Genomic DNA, 25232 nt, shown 5'->3' on the forward strand with positions numbered 1-25232 from the left:
TATGGCAGCCAATTGGACTACACCAAATACCTGCACTGCATATTACAAGTTGGATACCTTTGTATCTACAGAGGCAGCTTTGGGGAAAGGGTGCTACAGCACATTCTCCCCCCATCGTCTCAGCCCTATATTTTCCTTTCCCCCCAATGTAGGTGTTAATTAAGGCATATCCAATTCTTGGATGCCTCCCTCACAACAAACTGAGAATCGAACATTGGACACTTAGTGTGAAGGTTCCTTCTTGTATCTGACAGAGGCATCCAAACTGCACCCTATTCTGATGGGTGGCTGAGTTGCATACAGCTGGACCAAACTTGAGAGTTTTTCCTCGGTATGTTTCTTCTGGTCCAGTTTCTGCCAGGATTGCTTCTTTGGTAGGGAATTCCTCCTCTCACTCCATCCTAATTTTTCCTCACCAGTGCTGAGGACTTCTCCAGTTACACATAGCCATAGATGGAACTGGTGGTAGAGTCAGCTGGCACCAAGCCTAGAGCAAAGATCTATGTCACATGGTCCCTGCTCTTCCAGGGCAATAGGGAGGGAGTTAATTTTTTATTTATTTATTTACTTCATTTTTATACCGCCCAACAGCCGAAGCTTCTAGCGTTACTCCACCCTCTCCATCCGTAATCTTACAAAGCGTTATTGTCTCCCTCCTCGTAGTCTTTTATCTATATTTTGAAACCCCCCAATGCTTTACCCTTTCTTTATAGAGAAGGCAGAAGGTTTTCCAATCTGTTAATCGTCTTGGTTGCCCTTTTTTTTTAGTTTTTAAAGCTGTTTACACTAAAGTGCAATTAATAACTTTGTAAAGGTTTAGCATTATAAATCAATATTATAAATAGTCTCTTGGATTTTGAGACAAGTATCAATATACCATAAACACATGAGTATTTTCCATTGTTATAATTGATTTCCAATGATAAATGGAATGTCTTGAGGGCTTAAAGTCTTCCTAAAATACATAACGCAATTAAAAGATTTATATCTAATTAGATGGTTAAACTAGCAGTTTAAATCATTCACAAGCAAACACTAAGTTATGGAACAAATATATTAGTAGCTTAGAGTACAGTGGGTCAAGAAACAAAGGTAGATCTGTAAGTCTTGAATTTAATGGAAAGACTACCTCTCAATTTCTCAGTATAAACATTTTCTGTAGAATAAATTAGAAGAGGCTGATTGAAAACTTTAGCTAAACTTGCATGTTGCTTCACTGAGAATCACTTGCTCAGTGAATTTAGATCCAAAAGAGAAAAACAGAAGTATTTCTCCTCAGAAAGATACATAGCAGAGTTTGTGAGGTCTCCATTTACAACTATTTTGAGATTGTGAGGCTAGGAGGAAGTGGGTACGAGAAAGGCTTTGGTAGCCTCAGGTAGAACATTACATAACTTTGGTATAAACATGATGTGTCAGTTTGTCAATTTCCACCAGGGCACTTCTGTGCATAATTGATAATAAAGATGTGGTTAATTTGATAAACAGATGAAAATTAATAACAATCTTCTAAAGAAAAAGAAAAAAAAGCAGAGGGAAGTAGAACTGGTGCCTCATTGAAGTCTCTTTGATTTTCAGTATAATCCTATGCATACTTGTTCAAAAGTAAGTCACAACAGTTCAATGGGAATTACTGCCAACCAAATATATGTGCGTGGGATTGCAAGTTTAGATTTTTAAAGGAACTGATTCATATAGCTCACCTTACTTCTGTTTAACTTTATCGGTACACTTTACTTTGTCTCACTGTACTTTCATTTATTAAACAAAAAGATGTGAGGGAAAAGATGTGTACTTCTGCAATCTTCAAGTAATTAAATTAAGTTTCTGGGTTATGCATTGAAAGATTTAACATATTTTCCACAAGGTTTTTAAGCTCTTTAACATAATCCCTTGAATAATGTTTGTCCCCGTTCTGAGAGAAGTCAAAGTGTTTGGTACTCTATTTGACAAGTACAATTATTATTGTGACTTGAATTACAGCGCTGTCTGATTTCACTTTTATTAAATTACTGCAAAGATGAGAGGAATAAGATAAAATATTTCTTACACAACAAAGCAGGGGGCTTAAACAACTGCTTAATTCCAAGGAAGCAGTGTACTTTCTTTTTAAATATAATTTGTTGATCTTTGCCAATGTACTGTGAACATTTTCTTGATAAATACTTTTCACTTAAAATCGTGTTTCTTATCTGGCCATCAGCAACTAGGCTAGTGAACGTAACCACCCCTCTTCCCCATGGTAGCCCCTTTGCCCCTGAAAATGCTACATAGAGGGTCAGGACACCCTGCTGAATGAGATAGACTATGAGGTGGAGGAAGGAGAAAATCAGATAGAGACATCTGCTGTGAGAGGAAGTCCACGCATGGAAGGTACCTCCATCTAATTTTGGAGGATTCCCTGTTGCCCTCAACATGCAACCCACCCCATTTAGCTTCTAGGTAGCAATTGAAAGCTGCCATGGGAAAGAAGATAGGGGGAAGTCTGTTTCTGCCAGCCTAAATCTGGTGCCTAAAACTGGATTCAATCCAATGTCATTTTCATTTGTGTTCAGAACAACCTCCTCCTACTGCTCTTAAGATTGCACGCAAGCCTCCCTAATTAATACTGAGCACACTCACCTTGCCCCCTAAAACACTCCCAAGTTTAAAAAGCAGTGTTATCTTTCTGAATAATGGCCTGTGGATCATCTGGGACATGTGAAAGTATTGTCTGAAGACCTTGTTTTTGTTCGTTCTTTATGTTCTGGTTCTGACCAATACAAAGTGTTAAGATTTCCCGTGAAACTGACATCCTGGTTAGCAACTAGCCTTGTTGGAAAGCCACATTGGCCAAGGCTTTCTGCCTCAGCTCCCAAAATGTCTTCCCAAATCCATTGCCATAGATGACTATCTACCTAACCCCTCTTCTACCTCTGGGTTTGGCATTTAGAGGATCAGTTGCAGACCTCTGATAAATAGGCATGTTGCCAAATAGTCTACAGGGGACGTTGTTTCTCAGCATGAAAGGTTAATATGGAATTATTCCCACAACAGTGAACAAATCCCTTTGAGGAAAGATGCATGTAATTACTTCTCTAGCAAATTGGGAGTATATACCCCCCCACACACACACAACTGTGAAGGCGTCTATAAACACAAGAGTGCATGACAACTCTCAAGTCTAGCTAAAGAGACCTTTTCTGTATTTCACAGAAATGATGTAGATCTGAAGTAGCTCTATTTTGTTGTAGTGTAGTCCTCAATTCTTCTGTTTACTAATTTTTTTCATGGCAGCTGTGTAAATTTGTCTGTTTTTTCCCTTCAACTCTTTAGGTGGCCCCGAACATTGGCAGGCATTACTGCATACCTGCTGTGCACTCGTTACTCGGCTGGCAGTGGGATATATACTGGCAACTCTCAGGATGAGAAAAGAGCTTGGCGCAGATGTGATAGAGGAGGATTCTGGGCTGGAGAGGATTACTCTCGCTGCCAATATGCAAATGATGCCACTCGAGTCCTGTATATGTTTAATCAGGTTACTTAGACTTTCCCCATATCTTTTGTGAAATTGTTAAGAAATAAATTCTTTCATATAAAGAGATTTTCTTATGAACTTACTGAAGAACATGTGTTGATCATTTAAAGTATTATGCTGGGAATGAAATTGCTCTTTGTGTGCACCTAAGTAACTTCTGTGTAGGTTACTGGGGTTAGGTTGTTAATTTCTTCTTCCACATGCAATCATATGTTGTTTCAAATTCTATCCCACATGGTTATTTGACCTTCAAGAGCAGCTTTTCCAGGTAGTGGGGGGGGGGGGGGCAGGGAGAAAATGGGAGTGAGAAAGGAAGTCAGTATGTGTTTGCAACATTTTTTGCACTGGCTGCTGCTACGAGTTCACAAATGTGAGTTCACAAATGGTTTTATCCTGGGTGTGCTTTTTATATTGTATTTTGCATTTTTGTTTTTAGATTGTTGGTTGTTTTTATGCTCTTCATGATTTTAATTTTTGTGAACCGCCCAGAGAGCTTCAGCTATTGAGCAGTATAAAAATGTAATAAATTAATTAATTAAGTAAATAAACATGTAGGGGGTGAAAGGGGATGTTCCTGCGTTTGGAGAAGAGAGGAGAGAGGGGACATGGAGACACGAGGTATCCCCAGCTGTCCCCCAACCTCCTTTCTTCACCCTCCCCAAAGCCTCTGCTAGATGGTCAAAATAGCCCCTCTAGCTAAAATGTGGAACGGGAGGTACATCACGCCTCCCGCTCTACAGTGCGTTCTTGTAAGCCTCCAAGTTTGGAGGCTTATGAGTGCCCAGGGCGGATCAGATTGGGTTGAGCCCTAAATCAGTATGCTTTGAAATTCACAAATACATGCCTTTATGGTTGGTGCTAATTTGAATTGCTTAAGCAGTTTGATTTGTTTGGACTATGTCATTTATAATGTTTGTTTGGGTTGTGCCATTTTGTACTCGCTGCAGATGCCCTTGAACCTCACAAACGCTGTAGCAACAGCTCGGCAGCTATTAGCTTATACTGTTGAAGCAGCAAACTTTTCTGACAAAATGGATGTTATTTTTGTGGCTGAAATGATAGAAAAATTTGCCAGATTTGCTGAAAAATACAAAGAGGTAATTATTTATACTTAAACATATCTTTTTAAAAACGTCCTTGCTGAAGCTAAGCTATACTATCAAATAATTTCCAAAGCATTTTTTTTAAATGTTCTATCAATTTTTAGAGAGCAACTCAATTAGAGAGTACTTTTCAATAGCTTTTAAGGATAAAAATCTGCCTGTGGGTTAAAAAAAAAAATTTCAATTTCACTGTTGAACTTTATCTTCCTGTTTAGACGTGTTGGAATGTTCGAGATTTTCCACTGAAAATCTACAAAGAAATTAAAAAGCACCCTAGAAATTATATTAAAAAGCACAAAGATTGTTTTTAAAAAATTATATTGGCAAGATCTGTAGCATTACAATTTCGTAGAATGTTTGTGGAATAATCTAAGTACTTCGATAACAGTGCAATCCTATATGTGCCTATTTGTGTCCGATGGGATTTATTCCCAGGTAAATGTGCATAGAATTGCAGCCTTAGTAACTGAGTTAATGTGACCTGAAGTATGTATGGGCTACGGATTACTGAGTGATTTATTGACTTATAAGGATGATGTTTTTCCTGCTGTTATGTATGAGGTTCAGATTGACACAATCTGACACTGTTCTGACACTGCTTGAAGGCAATAAAAGCTATAAAAACGCCAGAGAAAAATTCATGAGCAGTGTTTGTCATAGTAGTGTAAATCTGGTTATAGACAGTGTACTTTTAATATTACTTGGCAAAACCCTGTTTAGTTATGTTTTGCTTTGCTGAGTGATTAAAAAATTCAAGTGTACTAGCTTTCTACTGAGTATAAATGTTCAGTATATTAAATAGTTTACCTGGAAGTGAAAATAAAGATTAATGAATTACTCTCACTGTATCCAGCTGTAACAAAAGAGTATTTCTACTGAAAATTGGAACCTAGAATTGTATGGCAACATAATCCATTTTTCAGAGCTGCTTCCCACTTTTTCTAGTAATAACATTTGTTGTGCCTACACAAGTGTTTCTGTCAGTACGCATTGGGCCAGTTTGCACAACCAAAATATTGTATAGTGGCTTATTAAATTGCAGCACATGCCAGGAAAATTTTCATAATCACAGCTTGGGCATGGATTGTCATGTCATCTGAACCCAAGCAGCATGGCTTGTTAGAGGGCGAAACAACCCTCCAATTACTCAAAACTCTAGACAGGCTCTCCCAGCAGTTGCATAATATTAGCATGGGGGGGGGATAACATGGAACGCTGAGAGCTAGTGTCAAAGAAGAATCCCAAATATTTTTGCCACCCTCAAAAATAGTTGTTTCAGTGGAGCCTCCGTCTATTCACTAGTATAACATATACACGCTTTGGCTTGTAAATGTATCAGATGAGGTCTGGCAAGACCTATAAATTGGTGGATTTTTAACTCATGAAATCCCTTCAGGATATTTAATATATTCTTAAGCAGGAGCTTTTAAACACAATTAAATTTTTTTTAAAAACCCACAATATTATTTTTCTATTCAGAGGTGTAAAAACTGCAGTGTTCCCTGCTGGTAATTTTGAGGAATTGTAACATAAAATGTGTCTGTATACATACGTTCATTTATTTTTTGGCATTCTATTGACACACTAGACCATGTCCTTTGTACTAGACCTAAGAACTTGGATCTGAATACCATGAACAGAAGGACGCTTGCAGAAGGGCAATTTCTTATGTGTTTGTTTTATTGTTTAAACATCCTTTAGCCAGAAAAGCTCCCGGAGAGCCTTACAAAGATAATAAATAAGACAGTCCCTGCCCACAGGCTTATAATTTTCAGGTACTAGGTTCTTAGTTACCCAGTTCAGCAAAGCTGGATCTGAACCCAGTGGAAGGGCTCCTGCTTCCTCTTCTTCCGATGGCCTTGTTGGTAGCAGGAGTGAGGGATGAATACTTTGCTTGTCTTCTCCTTCACCCTGTAGCCACTGCATCCCTCGCGAAGCTTCTACGGAAGGCTCTGTTCGTGAAATGGATGACAAACTATTATTAAGTATTACATTTCATCAGGACAGAAACCTGCTTTCTAATCTCTGGCAGTAAACTGCAGCTGAAGAACTAACTATGGAAATGAGAACGTCTACATGCTTGGGGAAACAGTAATATATCATAAACAGGCAGCAATATATCATAAATAGAATTATGGATATTATGAAGAGTTACCTTGCAAATCCGAAAGAGGGTTTGTTACTCTACAACTTGAGTAACTGTGAATGTAAATTATCAAGTTTTTTAATAGGTGTGTTTGCTACTTCTGTTTGTTCCTATATCAATAGGTTTTTGCTTCATGTAAATGTAAAGCGGGGGAAGGAGGACCTGTGAACTGGCCTCCTTGGAGGAGGGGTGGGAGAAAGCCCAGTAAAAAAGATCAGAGATTTACTTCAGGGTGAGGTGAGAGAACAACATATATATTTGAAGAACCATGTCGACACAGACATCAGGGCTTTTGCTCTCTTTCTTCTACTAGCTTGGTGATGTGATGGTTGATATTGCAAGTAATATAATGCTCGCTGATGAACACATCTTGTGGATGGCGCAGAGGGAAGCCAAAGCATGCACTCGAATTGTACAGTGCTTGCAAAGGATTGCTACGTACCGGCTAGCTAATGGGGCTCAAGTTTATTCAACGGTAGGAATTACCACATTTTTTATTCATTGATAGCCATTACTTTATTTTAATAGTAGTGTATTTTTTCCCCTTTTTAAACTCAAATCCCATTCTTAGTTGGAGCTATTTAAGTCAGGGTTAGAATATTTGGAATTGTGAACATAAATTGTGTATTCTAGCCAGTCTGATGTTTATATAACGTTTGAAGGCCAATTATTGCATCTTCAGCACAGTATTTTATGTTTTATTTCTACAGTACTCTCCCAATATTGCCATGGAAGCTTATGTAATAAAAGGTTCTGGCTTCACTGGAATGACCTGCACTGTGTTCCAGAAAGTGGCTGCAACTGACCGCACAGGAATGCCTGACTATGGGCGAAGAGATTTGGATGGAAGTCTTGATAAGCAGCTGGGCTTTAAGTGCAATGTCTCGAATACATTGTCAAGCCTGGCACTTAAGGTGTGTGTGTGGCCCTTTGTACATTCAACAGAATCAAGTGATGAAGCTTGTTTTTCGACTTTGCCATTTAGATTGCAGGTGGAGAGTGGAATTTTTGAACCATGCCAAAAAAACCAAACAAAAACCAGTACATGTTGAATGTATCAAGGAGAAGGCTAGGCTCAACCTAGTCCCCCCAAATGCTAGTTTGCTTCACGCAGTAAGTTCCTCCTCACTGCGGGCTTCAGTGGTGCAGCCAAGAAATAGCTTTACCACTTAATTTTCCTAGTTATACAGAATCTGTGTGAGGTAGTTTATGAGTTAATGCTACAGAGGGTATTTTGTATTGATGTAAAAGGAGAAAGTTAAACAGATCAGTTAAATTGAATGCCAAAATAACTTCCTCAAAGATTTTAAGAGACCACCCAAGAGTTTTCCACCCTCCTCTACATTTATCCCCTATTCTACAGCCAACATCCTATAACCTCGGGAGTCGGGTGAGTGATAACTTGCAGTTGCTACTTTTAGTTCATTGTTTCACATCTAAGGAATATTTCCCTAATTTATAGGAAGATGTGGACAATTATCTGAATCTGGCAAACCCTTGAAACTTGTATACATTTTAAACCCTCTTCCACCAAGACCCTTGTTCATGCTTTGGTTATTTCTCGCCTGGATTATTGTAATCTTTTGTTGACCAGTGTTCCTTCTTCTCATCTGTCTCCACTGGTCTCTATTCATCATTCGGCAACTAGAATTATTTTCTTGGCTCGTCATTTTGATCATGTCACCCCGCTTCTAAAATCCCTCCACTGGCTTCCTATCTCTTATAGAATCCAATACAAGCTGCTTCTTCTCACTTTTAAAGCCTGTCATGATCTGGCTCCTCCCTACCTTTCGTCCCTTATTTCACTTCGTTGCCCTGCTCGTGCCTTCCGCTCCAATAACACCATGTCTCCTACCTGCCCAAGAGTTTCCACATCTCTCGCTCGTCTTCGCCCATTCTCGCTCGATGCCCCCTATGCCTGGAATTCTCTTCCAGTGCATTTGTGGACCATGACGTCAATTTCAGTTTTTTAAATCTCACTTGAAAACATTTATTTTCTCGAAAGCTTTTTAACCTTAGCGTGGTCATACTAGTCTATATTTAGTTTTAATGGTCCTTCCCCTATTGGTTTTTCCCCTCCCTCCCCTGTCTGTTACGGTGATTTTAGATTGTAAGCCATATGGCAGATTGTCTTGTTTTGTTTTATACTGTACAGCGCCATGAAAATTGATGGCGCTTTATAAATAAATAAATAAATAATAAATATAAGAACAAAATCTTTGTGGAAAAGAACCATCTAGTGGAGCATTGAGTTTCCAAGAGCAGTCAGCCAGATGCCTCTAGGCAGTGCAGAAGCAGGATATAAACTTGATCACTCCTAGCATTTGGTGTTTATGCACACAGACATTGTGCAGGTTCCATTTAGCTATTGTGCATAATAACAATATCCTTAGGAAATGAAACTGCAGTTGGATCTGTTGAACTGTTGGCACTGCTCCCTCTCTAATGGCAAACTAGCTGGTGAATGCCATCAGAATTGTAACCAAAGTTGGGCCACGAAGAAACGAGAGAGGTTTTGGCATGCTCGAGGGAACCCCAAGGTTTACAAAACTACCCCCCAAATTAAAAACAAACAAAAAACCAAAGAAGACTGAGCATGCTCAGTAGCTACAGAATGTAGGGTGACCATTGAGAAAGAAAAATGAAGTGGGGGTGAGGAGTGCAATGAATGCCCTGCTTGCAGAGGATGGCTGGCTGGAACCTGAACAGGACCAGTCCTTTTAGGAAATAGTCTACACTGCAGCATTTCGTTACAAGCCCCGCTTGTTTGCTAAGAGCAAAAGGTGTGCTTTTAACACAGATCTGTTGTTAGATATTGATGGAAATGCTGACAGTTCCTTTAAAATAATACTCATGACGTTGCTACAGAGATAGGCAGCTGATCTGAAAAGTTAGTGCATGTCATTGAGGAAGTGGATAGGGAAAGAAGCCGGTTGCCAGGCAGAGTGAGGAGGAGGCCATCTGTTAAAGCACCAGCAAGAATCTCTTAGTCATGAGAGCAGTTTTGTTTTTGAGACACTCTTTCTTCATGTCTCTATAGCTTGGTGGGTAACAGGAACAGAGCAATGCAATGAACCAGGATCCTGGGTTCATGGAGTTAGTAGAAGCCAAGATTAGCAAACCAGCTTATGCCGTGACATAAATGATGTCCCATGTTGGGGTGGGTGCAAAAAATGAACAGCCTGCCTATGGCAAGAAATTTGAAATGTTAAAGGGGAAGTATTTTAATTGTGAAAAGCTGCTTGATTTGAGTTGGGAAAAGCCATGGTTGTTGCCTGTGTTCTCTAGTTACATATAACGTAGAGCCTGTGTCCTCTAGTTACATATAATGAACTCACTAGGAATGTGGGAGAACAAACACAGTGAAAAGCCTTATAATAGGGGGTTTGCTCAGTTTTTGTTTTGCCATGTCAAACTATACTAGGCATTGCAGTTAGTGCAATGCCTAGAATCAACCACATGGAAGCTTATCCTTGTGAAGCTAAGCAGGTCACCCCTAGCATGTATTGAGGAAAACAGAACTCAACACTGGTGGACAGAAAAAGCAGCTTATCAGAGCAGAGATGACACGTATGAAACGTTGTCTTTTGCTTCTGTATTCATCCTACTTGTTTGTTTGCAGAACACTATTGTGGAGGCCTCTATACAATTGCCACCTGCTCTTTTTTCACAAAAGCGTAAAAGAGAAATCAGGCCAACAGATGACACTGTCTACAAGCTTCAACTTATTGCATTCCGGAATGGGAAACTTTTCCCAGCAACGGGCAATTCAACAACCTTAGCTGCTGACAGAAAACGTCTCAGTGTGGTGACACCAGTTATCCTCACCAAAATAGGTTTGTTCCTTGCAAATTATGCATCAGCCTAGTGCTGCTTTCTTAGACAATAGCATGCCGTGTGTTTGTGAGTCTGTATTTGTCTTTGCTGTTAAAATGGCATTGCTTTAATTTAAGCATGTATAAAGAGAAAAGACTTCTTTCTTTCTTTCTTTCTTTCTTTCTTTCTAACCAAACAAGATGGCTTAAGCCTACCCCATCAGCACATTCCAATTAATGTGACTTTACGGCGCATTGCACATGGAGCAGATGCTGTGGCAGTACAGTGGGACTTTGATTTGCTGAATGGACAAGGAGGTTGGAAATCAGATGGGTGCCACATTCTTTCTTCAGATGAAAACGTCACTACTATACAGTGCTACTCGCTTAGTAACTATGCAGTCTTGATGGTACGTGAGGTGATAATTTTATCCAAATTTCTGTGGTGAATTGATTTTTATATCCAGAGGTGAAAAGCTTCCATGATTATTTATGTATCTTATACATGTTGGTGCTCCCTTGCCAATGGGAAGTGTCACTATAGTGCTGTAAGTGGTATAGGGTTTGGGTATGAGAGATCCAGGCTCAGATCCCTCTTTATTTTACTGGTGTGAACTTGGGCAAAACCCTCAGCTCAGGCTTCATAAATTAGATTTCTCTCTCTCTCTCTCTGTCTCTTCTGTGAGGCTATCAGTACAGTACAATTATCTGACATCTTTATGTGTGTTAGTAAAAATATTTGTGGATTACTAACTTATAAGGAGATAATTGTAAGGCTTTTCTTAGTCTTAATACAGCTCAGAAGGGTCATTCTTCTTCGTGGTCTCTGTGCATCACACTAATGGGCTCTGCGCCTGCGCGGAGACCAATCGGGAAACTTCCATAGCCTAGAGTTTTGGCGGGAACCCCTCCCCCCCCCCCTATATATATATCAGGGGTCCCCGCCCTAATCCCTCAGTTCTTCGTTGACCGCCATTGTGGTAGACCAACTTAGGGCTTCTCTGCTTTAGCAGCGCTTAGAGTTTATTATAAAAGTTTGTATATTTTTCTTCTATTCTGCTTCTATCTTCTTATATTTCACCCTTTCAGTTTGCGTTTTTTCTTTACTCTCGGACTTATTTGCGATCTCTGATCGCTCAGCCTTGGCGCATGGCCGTCAAGGCGCCTTTCCGTAAGTGTGTTCGTTGTGGAAGCAAACTTCCACCCTCGGACGGACACTCTTTATGTGTTTTATGTCTTGGTGAAGGCCACATTGTAGATTCCTGCCACCACTGTATGGCCTTCACCAGACAAACGAGAAAACACCGTGCGGACCGACTACGCTCTCTCCTTTGGGACAAGGCCCTTCAGGCCGTAGACGCCCAACCCCAAAAGGCGAAAACAACATCTAAAATGAAACCTGCTTCAACCTCAACGGCTACAAAGCCCGATAACCCCTCAGCGGCTCAACACAGCCTGAGAATTATACAGGTTTCCCCATCAAAATCAACCTCTGGCCCAATGCTAACGCACGAGCCAGCAACTCCTAAAGCAACACTCTCCTTGGAACAACTTTCTAAAAAGCCCAAAAAGTCGAAACATTTGGACCCACGGAAAAAGAAAAAGCGAAGGGAGCAGCCTCTCGAATCTGCCCCTAGAACGCCCATACACCCATCGACACCAATCACCACGCTACCGATGCCTTCGACACCGACAGCAGTACAACCCATAACATCGGTACCGGACGCTATGCCGACTGCTTCGATCTCTGAAGGAGAACTTATTGAATCTGCGCCAGCAAGCCTTACTACACAGGCCATGGCAATTGCGTCTCCTCAGAGACAACAGCCTCTAATCTCCGAGTCGCCGGGGAGAGGCTCAGAAAGAGGATCTCAACAGCCTCGATACCGTACCGACAGATCTAGATCCCCTCATACAGAGTGGGACAGATCATCGGTGTACTCATCCTATAATTACAGAAGGGATTACCCTCCGTGGGAATATTACCGACCTCCTCGCTACGAATACGACACCAGGGAATATCCTCCTCGACGCTCCCCACCACGCCGACATGACAGATCGCCACCTAGACAGGGACAAGACGAACAGTTTATGCCTCCTCCACAATTACCACCTCGCTCGGAGTCGAGACATAGATCACATGATGACCATGTGCCCATACCGACGCCTCGATTAAGACATACAAACTCACCTGCTGTTGCCGATACCGCCCTCCAGCGTCGACAACCATACATTACCTCTCTTGACTCTCCCTCTGATGGATATGAATCTGACTCTCCTTCAGAAGTATCCATTGCTCCATCGACACCGTCTCCCGATGCAGCAGTAACTTTACAGGAACCTGTTTCTCCTCCACAAGATGTCGTAAACTTCTCCGACCACATTCTTCGAATGGCCCAAACGCTTGGGCTAGAAGTACAAAAACAAATAGAGAGACCTAAAGACCCTGTTTTCGATGCAATTACCACAGAAAGTGCGACATCGGTAACAATACCGTATCTCCCCACTTTATTACAGACTGCTCAACAATCGTGGAAGAATCCTTCCTCCCTGACTCCAGCATCAAAGAAATTAGAAAACATGTACAAAGTACAAGAAACAGATGCTTCATTCTTACTAAAACACCCACCACCAAACTCTGTGATAGTAGAGTCCGCACAGGGAAAATCTCATAGAACCCATTCCTCTCCTGTCGATAAGGAGGGCAGGAGACTAGACTTTATGGGACGTCGCATTTATACATCAGCATCACTGGGCATGAGAGTAGCTAATTACCAGGCCACCATGGCCCGTTATCAGCTGTTCTTGTGGGAAAAAATAGGAGCTCTTTGCGATGACCTCCCAGAAAATCGTAGGGACCTGGCTAGAGTCTTTCAAAACGAAGCGTCTGAACTTGCCAAAATGCAAATTCACTCCGCTATGCACCAGACAGATTGCGGTACCAGGACCATGATGGCTGCCATCGCACTACGCAGACATGCCTGGCTCCGATCTACCTCACTAAATCAAGAGGCCCGAACAAGAATAGAAGACCTCCCATTCGATGGTCTAGGACTATTCCATGCCACCACGGATGACACCATGGACTCAGTACACAAGGCACGTACCACTGCCAGAAAAATGGGTCTGACACAGGCAACGCAACCATTCAAACAACGTCCCTGGTACCGACAACAGTACCACCCAAATACGCGATTTCGATCCGACCGCGTTTTTCGCCAACAACAACAACAACAACAGGGAAAGAGACAATATAATGCAGGAAAATATCAGTCCTACCGCAAACGCCAGGAACCCTCTAAGAAGCAGCGACTTTGACTCATGCATCGAGGTCTTAACCAGTCACTCCATTACTTTCGATGGCCATCTATCAAATTACCTACACGCGTGGGAATCCATCACCACCGACAAATGGGTCCTAACCATCGTAGAATCAGGATACATGATCGAGTTCAACGATCTCCCTCCTTTTTCCGGAATAAAGGTGACCAAACCATCACCAACACTCACACAAGAAGTACTAACCCTACTGCAAAAGGGCGCCATCCGCCCACTACATCCTCACGAGATACATACCGGATTCTATTCAAGATAGTTCACAGTCCCAAAAAAGGATGGAGGCCTCAGACCGATCTTGGACCTTCGAAATGTCAACAAATTTATAACACCTCAAAAGTTCAGAATGGTTACCCTAGCACAGATAACTCCCCTCCTGGCCAAAGGAGACTGGTTCGCCACCATAGACCTCAAAGACGCATATTTTCATATCTCCATAAGACACCACAGCCAACAATATCTACGATTCGCCATAGGAGATCAGTGCTTCCAATTCCTAGTCCTTCCCTTTGGATTGGCAACAGCACCACGCGTCTTCACCAAATGTATGACCGTGGTATGCGCCCACCTAAGGCTACAGGGAATACAAGTATACCCTTACATAGACGATTGGTTGTTGGTTGCAAAGACTTACCACCAACTCCAACAACATCTCAGCATAACCTTACAACTTCTGCACAAGCTCGGATTATGTGTAAATACAGAAAAATCCGTCCTTCAACTCGCTCATACTATCCGCTTCATCGGTATAGACATCGACTCCATCTCATGCAGGGCATACCTCCCAGAACAAAGAGCTCGAACCCTCGCAACTTTAGCAAACAGACTTCGGCATCGTCGGTCAACCACTGTCCACACCGTCCAAAAACTATTAGGACACATGTCAGCGACGACTTCTGTCGTACAATTTGCAAGACTCCACATGAGACGATTACAAAATTGGCTCATAAGGGCATACAACAATCAACGAGACGATCAACATCTCATCCTTTACATACCTACGAAAACAAAACAATCCCTAGCTTGGTGGGAAGATCTACGGAACCTCACCCAAGGACTCCCATTTCAAATACCAGCACCCACCAGAACAGCGGTGACAGATGCCTCTCTATCAGGCTGGGGAGCACACTGCGGTCCTCTAAGCGTTCAAGCACAATGGTCAAGGACCGAATCGCTCAATCACATCAATGTCCTAGAATTACTTGCCGTACAAAAAGCATTGAAAGCCTTCGTTACCGTACTTCGAGACCGATATATTACGGTCGCATCAGACAACACAACCGTAGTGTTCTATTTAAACAAACAAGGAGGAACTCACTCCTCCCGCCTCTTACACCTTACGATGGATATATGGCATTGGTGCATCGACAACCGCATCTGCCTCACGTCTGTATACATAGCGGGTCGAGACAACACCTTAGCAGATCAACTAAGTCGCTCACCATCCACGACACACGAATGGGCACTTCACCCCAACGCTCTGTCAGACATATTCAAAAAATGGGGAACACCGACAATAGACCTCTTCGCTTCACACCACAATGCTGTTTGCGAAAGTTTTTGCAGCCGAGCGGGCACCAGCCCAGGATCCCTCGGAGATGCTTTCAACATGAAATGGGACGGAACACTATTCTACCTCTTTCCACCGTTTCCCCTCATAGTCAAAGCCTTAGTAAAGATAGAACGCGACAACACGAGCTGCATCTTCATCGCTCCCTGGTGGCCACGCCAACCATGGTTCACCAGGCTACTTCTCCTTTCAAGGAACAAATACTACAGACTCCACCAAAGACCAGACCTGTTGACGATTCACCAGGGCAAGGTCAGACATCCCAACCTCAACACCTTGAGACTCACAGCATGGAAAATCGAGCAGTAACTTCAGAGACGCTTCCTGTTTCCATCCAAAATATCATACTACAATCTAGAAAACCCAACACCAGAAAGTCATACGCAGCAAAATGGAAACGATTCTCAAAATTTGCGGCTGAAAATAATTTCGATGCACTATATCCCTCTGTTACGGACATTTTACAATTCCTCTTTACCTTACATCAAAATGGACTAAAACCTAGCTCCCTAAGAGTCTATTTAGCAGCTATCGCAGCTCACACCAATCGACACAACAACCCACCTTTGACCACGCATCCGCTAGTCAAAGGTTTCCTAAGAGGGCTAAAAAACACAGTGGGTACATCACGATCGATAGTCCCAACATGGAGCTTGTCAGTGGTTCTTCACGCTCTCACAAAGCCCCCGTTTGAACCCCTGGCAACGACTAACTTAAGACTTCTTTCTCTCAAAGTAGCATTCCTAATCGCGATAACCTCCGCACGAAGGGCAGGAGAACTAGCCGCCCTGAGAATAGACCCACCTTACCTAGCTTTCCACAAAGACAAAGCAACCCTACGACCCGATGTGACATTCCTACCCAAGGTAGTGTCCAATTTCCACCTAGGACAGGATATCATTCTCCCTTCATTTTTTCAATCACCGACATCACCTCTAGAGCATACAATGCACACCCTAGATGCTCGCCGGGCTTTAGCCTTCTACAAATCCAGAACAGAAGTATTTCGAAAATCACCAAGACTCTTCATTTCCTATGCTGGAAGGTCTAAAGGATCACCCATTTCATCTCAAAGAATTGCAGCCTGGGTTGTTCAAACCATCAAACTGGCTTATGAGATTGCCCAGTTACCAATACCGACACAGGTCAATGCCCACTCGACCAGAGCTGTCGCAACTTCGGTTGCTTTTGGAAGGGGCGTTTCATTACCCTCTCTTTGCAAAGCAGCCACATGGGCCAAGCCATCCACGTTCATACGACACTATCGTCTCGACGTTCGTGCCAGAGAGGACTGCGCTTTCGGTAGAGCCGTCCTGTCTGAGATTCTTCACTGACGACACCTACCCTCCTCCAAGGTAGGATAGCTGGCTAATCGCCCATTAGTGTGATGCACAGAGACCACGAAGAAGAAAGTCAGGTTGCTTACCTGTAACTGTAGTTCTTCGAGTGGTCATCTGTGCATTCACACAACCCACCCTCCTACCCCTCTTGTGTCGTTTATATGCATATGTATGTCCCCTAAAGGGAGGCCATTTACTATATTATCCATACTAATACCACTTCGGTAACCCCTTATTTGATATACTCTATGTCAACTACATAATGTATAAATTCATTCTCTTGACAGATTATTGGCATTAACCATTATGCCACCATCTCACATCTCTTGGTTAGGGGGCCACAATGACGGTCTCCTAGAAACTGAGGGATTAGGGCGGGGACCCCTGATATATATATAGGGGGGGAGGGGTTCCCGCCAAAACTCTAGGCTATGGAAGTTTCCCGATTGGTCTCCGCGCAGGCGCAGAGCCCATTAGTGTGAATGCACAGATGACCACTCGAAGAACTACAGTTACAGGTAAGCAACCTGACTTTATGATAAGATACAAATTGGAAAATAGTTTGGACACTGAAAATGTAGTATAACAACAAATAACTTAAGAGAAATAATTTCAAATACTTTATAAGAAACCAAGTTCTTCATTAAAGTGTGGTCATTGTTGTGTCTTTGGATATGAAGTGTCAGCTGGTCTCCCAGGTCTGTGAGAGATCTTTCTCTTTAAAAAATTAGCATGTGACGCCATGGTCTATGAAGCTGTTAACGTGGGAAGATAAAATAAAACTGGTAGGTAGGTATTTTAAAACCCTAATCAGTATAATCCCAGAACTGAACATTCTTATGCTTTGATTCTTACAATTACATCTAATCCTTTTGTAGAAAGGAATAACCTACTTTTTAAAAATCCGAAACATTATCTACAGTTTGGTATATATTTAAAGAGGTAATCAATTTCAAGTAAAATATAACTGTGCCACCTGGAGGAACAAGAATAAACATTCTGCTGTCTTCTTTTTGACAAGGATATATCGAAATGGATAGATTTAGGCAAACATATTAACCTTGTTAATTTTGGGAGAGTGCCACAACCCTCAATCATTAGCTTTCTAAATTCGGCTATTGCATTGTGCTAAGTGCTCATGCAGTCTTAATAATTCCCCCTCTATCTTCATTATGATCCAGTCTTCAATTACCATAACTGTTTCCCCTCCTTGGGGACTCCTGACTAAGGGATGAAGCTGAGAACTACAGGAGGAGCAAGTATGTTTTATTGAATTTAAAGTGCAAAGCTGAGACTCAAAGGGGATGATTTTTGTTCTCGCTGCACCCAAATTTTATGCTTTTTTTTTATACCCAGTCTTTTGGATCTATAATGAATTATCCTTACGTCAAATGGAGGCACTGATTGGACTAATGCTATGTATTGTATTGTCTTAAATGTCAGGATTTGACAAGATATGCCCAGTCAGTTGACCTTCTACATCCAGTTATCTATGTCTCTGCCGTGATTCTCCTGATGTGCCTCTTGATAATCAAAATTAGCTACATATATCACCACAGGTAACATAATTCTAAATTTATATTGTGTTAGCTGTATAAAAACAATTAATATTGAGTCAAACCCAGGTTGCTATGTGTATGTAATAGCAGTTTATAACTGATAATATTGAATGTTATATTGATTTAGCAGGCAGTATCATTTCAGTTGGACAGTTCAATAACACTCTTATCAGCCACCTTTTGGTATTCCGTAAGCTCATACCCATAACAATAGAATCCGGTCCAGATTCATTCCCACCTTTGATATATTTCAACTTGTAGAGCTGGAGCACATTGGGTCACATAGGGGCACCACTCTTTCTGAACCAGAGGATTGCCTGATGTTACAAGCTACACTTAAATGACTTGTTCCATTAAGGGCTCATTGGTCCACATCCCTCTACCAAAAAAAGTGATACCTGTATTTTAGGGTGACCATATGAAAAGGAGGACAGGGCTCCTGTATCTTTAACAGATGCATAGAAAAGAAAATTTCAGCAGGTGTCATTTGTATATATGGGGAACCTGGTGAAATCCCCTCTTTATCACAGCAGTTAAAGCTGCAGGAGCTATCCTAGAGTGACCAGATTTAAAAGAGGGCAGGGCACCTTCAGCTTTAACTGTTGTGATGAAGAGGGAATTTCACCAGGTTCCCCATATATACAAATGACACCTGCTGAAATCCCCTTTTCAATACAACTGTTAAAGATACAGGAGCCCAGTCCTCCTTTCCATATGGTCACCCTACTGTATTTAAGCACTGTCTTTTGCATCCCTGCAGTACTCCAAAGTTTTGGAGTAAAATGCAAAAAGAAATAGAACCCAAATAAAGTTGGAATATATAATACAGAATGAATAAATAAACGAATTCCAAAATCACTTTACAAATACATTTAACAAATGTTATATCCACAAAAATTAAACACAAGCAGCTTAATTCATCTCATAAATATATAAATAACGAACACCAAACATTTGTTATATATATATTTATATGGGCTTTATGGAATTATATATATATATATATATGTATGTATGTATGTGTATATATGTACATTGCTTATGGAATTCATTTATACATTTCATATTATATATACCAACATGAATGTTTATTTTTATTTTTTTCTCTTAAAATCTGGGTTACTGTTAGACTAATATAGTGGATGTTAGTATTAGAGGGATAGTGGTGCATAGGTTTCTAAGAATCTAATTTATTGTTTGATTCTAATTATTTATCTCAGTGGTTTTCAAACTATGTTTGAAGAACCCCAGGGGGCCAAAGGTTGTTTGGAACCTTCAAATATATTTCAGTAAAAGAGCAGTAATGGTGAACAAACTTTCCTAAAAGAAGCTTGCCCACAACTATTACTAATTTCTGCTACAATTGTTAGCTTGTTAAGGCTATATTATGTGAGTAAAATATGTCCGAGAATCCCTGCAATTCATAGAGACATTGGCAGAAAAGCAAAGTTTCCTTAACAGACAAGTTTGATGTAAAAAGCATTCCCTGAAGGAAAAATATGAAGCCAATGGTTTCGCCCATAATACTATCCCAAGTTATATTTTGTTCCTCAGGATGTATATCTTGAAGAGTCCATTTTATGTTTTAAGTTTTTGTACAATATTTAGCATTGATAATTTCAATTTTAACAATATAGGCCCACATAGATTCAGGATGATGAGGCCCTGATTCTAGCTTTTAAAAAAGTATTGTGTTGTTGAATAACCTTTGGGCATCGGTGTGAAATTCTGCTGTGTTTTTTGTTGTTTAACAGTGTCATCAGGATCAGCCTTAAAAGCTGGCATATGTTAGTTAACCTCAGCTTCCATATTTTCCTGACATGTGTGATGTTTGTTGGAGGCATAACCCAGAGCAAAAATGCTAGCATCTGCCAAGCTGTAAGTGAAATGTGTGTTTGGAAGAACTGCAGTAAAAAAAAAAAAAATGTAATAAAAGAGCTTGTGGGTGGGGGCCATAATGTTGTCAAAGTTTATTAGACATTTTCCCATGCAGCAATGTTACATTTTTGCAGGTACACATTATCTTCTAGGAAATTTCTAAACCAAAATCAGAAATGTTACAGTTCTGGAATTTTGTGTTTATTACTAAAAGAAGCTTTGTACTTAGTTGAAAAATGTTATTATCTAGACCAGTGGTTTTCAAACCCACCCACCCCCATAGAACCTTTTTCCATATAGATTCCTCTGCCAAAGAATTCCTGAGCACTATAGAAGATTGGGAATATGTTGAAACCAGTACTTCCTTGTGCCTGTACACTGTACAGGAAGGTTGGAAGTGGTGGTCAAGGTATCTTGTCATTCCTGAGATAATTAAGGATCCGCAGGTCTCCTGAGGATACAGTCCCACTGATCTAGAGAATAATCCATATAAAAAGCACTGACTGAAAACCACTATCTAGAGCAGTGTTTCTCAAACTGTGGGTCGGGACCCCCCAGTGGGTCTAAGCCAACCCTTCAGTTGGATTTCAGCGCTGCAGACTGTCCAGTGCCTCTTTGCTTGACCATCCTGTACCATGGCTGGACTATGCACACTGCATAGGAAGATGTGGCAGTGGGAGGTGGTTAGAAAGCAAGGATAATGTTTTAATTAGAATAATTTTTAAATACTGGGAAGGAATAAGAGAGGGAAACTGTTATTGGAAGAAGTGAATGTAAAAGCAGCAGGAGGGAGGGATGAAAGAAACTGGCAATTGGGGATAGGATACAAATTAAGAATGAAACAAGAAGAGCAGAAGAAATGACAGGAGATAGGTAGGAAGACTTTGAGAGAAGGCATGTGGTGGGAGAAGCGAATGTCTTCTTGAAGGAGATATCATTAGCGTTGAATATTCCTTTCAATGCAAAATTAAAATTTTGAGTTTGCCCAAATGGTTTTCAATAAATAAGTGATAAAAATTAAGTTTAGTTTAAACTTTTGTTTTATTTATTTTATTTTTGTTGGTCTGTTAGAGGATTCGTTTTTATGCCTCTTATTGTTGCAGTTTTATTGTTTATATTGTATTGTTTTTTAAAAATAAATTCTAAGCACGTCACCCTAGAATCCTTTGTGGATGAAGGAATTATTTAGATTTCAAAATAAATAGATGCTTCCTGTAATTTAGCCTGAAAATAAACAGAATTGGATTCCTGTTTCCTGTTTGTATTTTAAAAGGATTACGCACCATTTACAACTGATATGACATGTAAGTATTTTGTACCCTGATATCTGTAGTGGAGAACAAATTGCAGCATGAAAAGTGTCCCTTTTATTCCTGTAGAGAGATAAAAGGACACATGATTTATTAAGAGTAAAATATATAGCAGCCTTTCACAGATAGCAACATTCCAGCCAAATTGTAGATTTCCATGTACTTCTGCTATGTACATTTTATATTTTTGTAGAGTATTTTCTTAATTTATCAGAGTTTCTAGCCCCATCTTTACAAAACAACCTGCCCAGTAATTTGGGAGTTAATAAAGATACACATGGGAATTAAACAAGCAGATTTTGGCTTAAAAGTAGTTAAAAGCAGAAGAAATGGTGCATCCAGGTATATGTTAAGCATATGAAGAGCTAAAAAAACATTCCTCTTACATGACTGTTTTACTTTTTAACACCTGTTTTCCAGGTTGGGATAATCCTGCATTATTCTACACTTTCTACATTACTGTGGATGGGAGTCACTTCTAGGAACATCTATAAGCAAGTCACTAGGAAAGTGAAGAGGTGTCAAGATCCTGATGAACCACCACCACCTCCTAGGCCAATGCTGAGGTGAGAAACAATGTTCAGCTTCTGCTTTATTTAGTATGCCATTCTTAGTATTTCCCTACTGGGCTAAATAGCACTCAGATCAGTAGGTGAAATGCCACCTTACTGACTTCAGATGGTGGGGTGGGGGAAACAGAGGAGGACTCTACTGACAACCGGAGTAATCCGGTAGAAGATGGTCTTTCTCCATCCTGTGCTCTGTCTCCAGCAACAGTGTGGACTTTTTAGGTAAGCTTTGGATTGGTCTCTTCTCTGGTCTAGATGGACCTTTGGCCTGATCCAGAATGATTTTTCTTATGTTCTTATGTGTACTTACATATCCTCACTCTTCTCTTGATTTTCTCCCCACTCCCCTAATCTGTTACACTAACCTAAATTCAGTTCTTCATCATATTCCTTTGTATCCAGTACAATTTTCTCCAGCCTTTATCCTTGTTCACATGCCCTGCTAACTGCACACTCCTTGTGTTACCTCTGTCTCTCTTCTGTGTACTGGACCATGTATCGGTCCACTTGCTCGAGATTGTCAGTTCTCACTAGTAATTTTGGCAGTATAGATGTGTGTGTCCTGCATTCAGCCCAGCTGCAGTGAACAGTGTGTGTGTGTGTGTCTATAGGCACTTGGGACTGACTGACTGGAATAAAGGTAATTGTAAAGACATTTTTAGTCTTGCAGTTTTTGCCTGCAAAGGTTTAAGTAAAGGTTGTGTTTTATCTGTGTTCCTTGCTTTTCTTGTATGTTTATTATATGTGTTATTATTGTGATGTTAAAGTGTTGTAAGCCACACTGAGTAGTGCACAGGCACTAGAAGGATGGTGTAGACATTTTTATATAAGTAATTTCCCCATCAAATATTATGTATCCTTTTATTTGTTTGTTAAATGTATATCCCACCTTCCTTCCAAAAATGGCATAAATATAAAAACAGAAACACAATTAAAACATAAAAACAAATCAAAGTACAATTAAAATACATCAATAAATAGAAATAACACCATCCAACCTGTTAACACCCCTTTTAATAGCTTAAATGCCAAAAGCCTATCTGAATAAAACTGTCTTTGCCTGCTCGCCAAAGGACAACGGAGAGGGAGCCAGCCTAGCCTCCTTTGGCACGGAGGTTCTAGTGTCTTGGAGAGGCCAAGAAGAAAGCTCTCTGTCACGTCCCAGCAAATGTGTCTCCTGTGGTGGCAGGACTGAGAGAAAGCCCTCCCCCAAATATCTTAAAAGTCTGGCACGTTTGTATGGGAGAATATGGTATTTCAAAGAGCCTGGTCCCACATAGTATAAGGCTTTATGGGTCTTAACCAGTGTTTCAAATTCTGCCCAGAAACAGACCAGTAGCCAGTGAAAGCTGCTGTGATGTATTAACTGTCCAGTCAGTAGTCTGGCTGTAGCATTATAGACCAGCTGAAGTTTCAGCTGAACCCTTTTCTAAGGCAGCCCGACATAAAGCACATTACTGTAGTCCAAATGGGATATAGTAAGGCTTCTGTCACCATAGCCCAGTCCAACATCTCCAAGAACAGGCACAGTTGGCACACCAGCCATAGCTGTTGAAACATACTCCTGTTAATCACTGATACCTGGACCTCCAGGGCTGAATCAAGGAATGAACTAAACTGTGAACTCGAGTCTTTAGGACGACTAGTGAGGAACGGAGGGGCCGTTTAACCTTTCCCCACCTGTTGATTTTTCTTGTTCTGTGTAGCTTCCCCACACAGCAAGTATTCAAAATGTGTGTTTGATTTTCTCCCCAGATAAACTGTTGTGTGTTAAATTAATCTCGCTTTGTCCACAAGGTGGCAGAAATTGAATAGCTTTCTTAGAAACAGAATGGAACTTCATAACCCTGCTGTGTTAATTGGTCAGACAAAATATTTTTTCTCTTAGTCATATAAAGTAATAAGAAAGCACAAGACACAAAAGCAATTTCTAATATTTCCTGCGTAAACCTGATTATTGGAGAAGCTGAGCAAAGGCATAGCCCAATGATAGAGTGTGTGCTTTGCATGTAGAAGACCTGGGTTCAATTCCTGGCATTTCCGTTTTAAAGGATCAGATAGCAGGTGAGGGGAAGGCCTTGCCTGAGACCCTGGAGGCGGACCGCTGGCCTGCAATACTGGGCTAGATCAGCAAATCGTCGGTCCTGGTGTAAGGCAGCGTCCTGTGATTCCTGCACACAAACTCTGATCATTTGTACAACTTCCGTTAATTTCAGTAGGTGCAGTAAATATTTCTGGTGGATTGTGTTCATAACTCATCAAATAGTCAATTGATGTGTCATTGGCCTGGTTTGCACAATCACTGCAGCCCACCATGGCTTAAGCCACAATGGCTTGCAGCACATGCTGGGTGGCTTTTGAATATTAAAGCTGTGGCTTTGGCTTCTCATATTGTCTGAACCAAGTGGAGGTGAGTTCTATGGGGGTTAAACAACCCTTGCATAATGCAAAAACTAGCCATTGTTCAAACCGGCCCAATGACTAGCTTTTTCTCCGCTTTTAAGGAAACATATTTGCTAAATATAATTACGTTCATTCAGAAGCCTTTAAGAGTTGACATGTTGTATCCTGACACATCTGAGGCCTTTAAGGTCTTTTTCACTTTGGTCTTCCATCCAAATACTCTCACTGAATACAAAGAGGGAGTGTTGGTATGCAGGCTTGCAATAGGAGTGCTTACATTCGCCACGTATTGAAACGAGTGTTCAGAACATTAAGCTACTGAACATCATGAGCTGCTGCTGCTAAATCAAAGCCTGCAGAGAATTTCTTCTTTGCATCTCCTTTCTCTCTGAAGTGAATTGTAGGTGCTACAGGTTTCATGCAGAAATGATGATGAGAGTGTGTGCATTCTCAGTGTGCATGGCATTTCACAGATCAACAAAGAAGATGACAGGTCCCTGCTGTGAAGGAAGGAAAATGTAGGTGAAGGTCACAGAAGAAGGACATGCATTCAGTTCAGTTGCATGTATTAAGATGTAGTTTTGATAGCGCAGCCTCCCCCAATGTCGTGCCCTTCAGATATTTTTGACTACAATTCTCATCAGCCCCAGCCAGCATAGACAGCAAGGTGGGAAAGGCAGTAGTAG

At 40.9% G+C, this 25232-nt stretch overlaps 1 protein-coding gene across 2 annotated transcripts in view; it reads left to right on the forward strand.

Moving 5' to 3' along the window:
* ADGRA3 (adhesion G protein-coupled receptor A3) overlaps positions 1 to 25232 on the forward strand; it is a 69203-nt gene that overhangs the window by 39662 nt on the left and 4309 nt on the right. For both annotated transcript variants that reach the window (XM_063135212.1, XM_063135213.1), the window contains 9 exons: positions 3316 to 3517; positions 4465 to 4614; positions 7080 to 7241; positions 7477 to 7680; positions 10389 to 10602; positions 10783 to 10991; positions 18271 to 18386; positions 20141 to 20264; positions 21995 to 22140. In XM_063135212.1, the coding sequence (XP_062991282.1) occupies positions 3316 to 3517; positions 4465 to 4614; positions 7080 to 7241; positions 7477 to 7680; positions 10389 to 10602; positions 10783 to 10991; positions 18271 to 18386; positions 20141 to 20264; positions 21995 to 22140 (1527 nt within the window). The remainder of the gene's footprint in view (positions 1 to 3315; positions 3518 to 4464; positions 4615 to 7079; positions 7242 to 7476; positions 7681 to 10388; positions 10603 to 10782; positions 10992 to 18270; positions 18387 to 20140; positions 20265 to 21994; positions 22141 to 25232) is intronic.

Source organism: Elgaria multicarinata, chromosome 10, assembly GCF_023053635.1.
Source record: "Elgaria multicarinata webbii isolate HBS135686 ecotype San Diego chromosome 10, rElgMul1.1.pri, whole genome shotgun sequence".
Taxonomy (NCBI): Eukaryota; Metazoa; Chordata; class Lepidosauria; order Squamata; family Anguidae; genus Elgaria; species Elgaria multicarinata.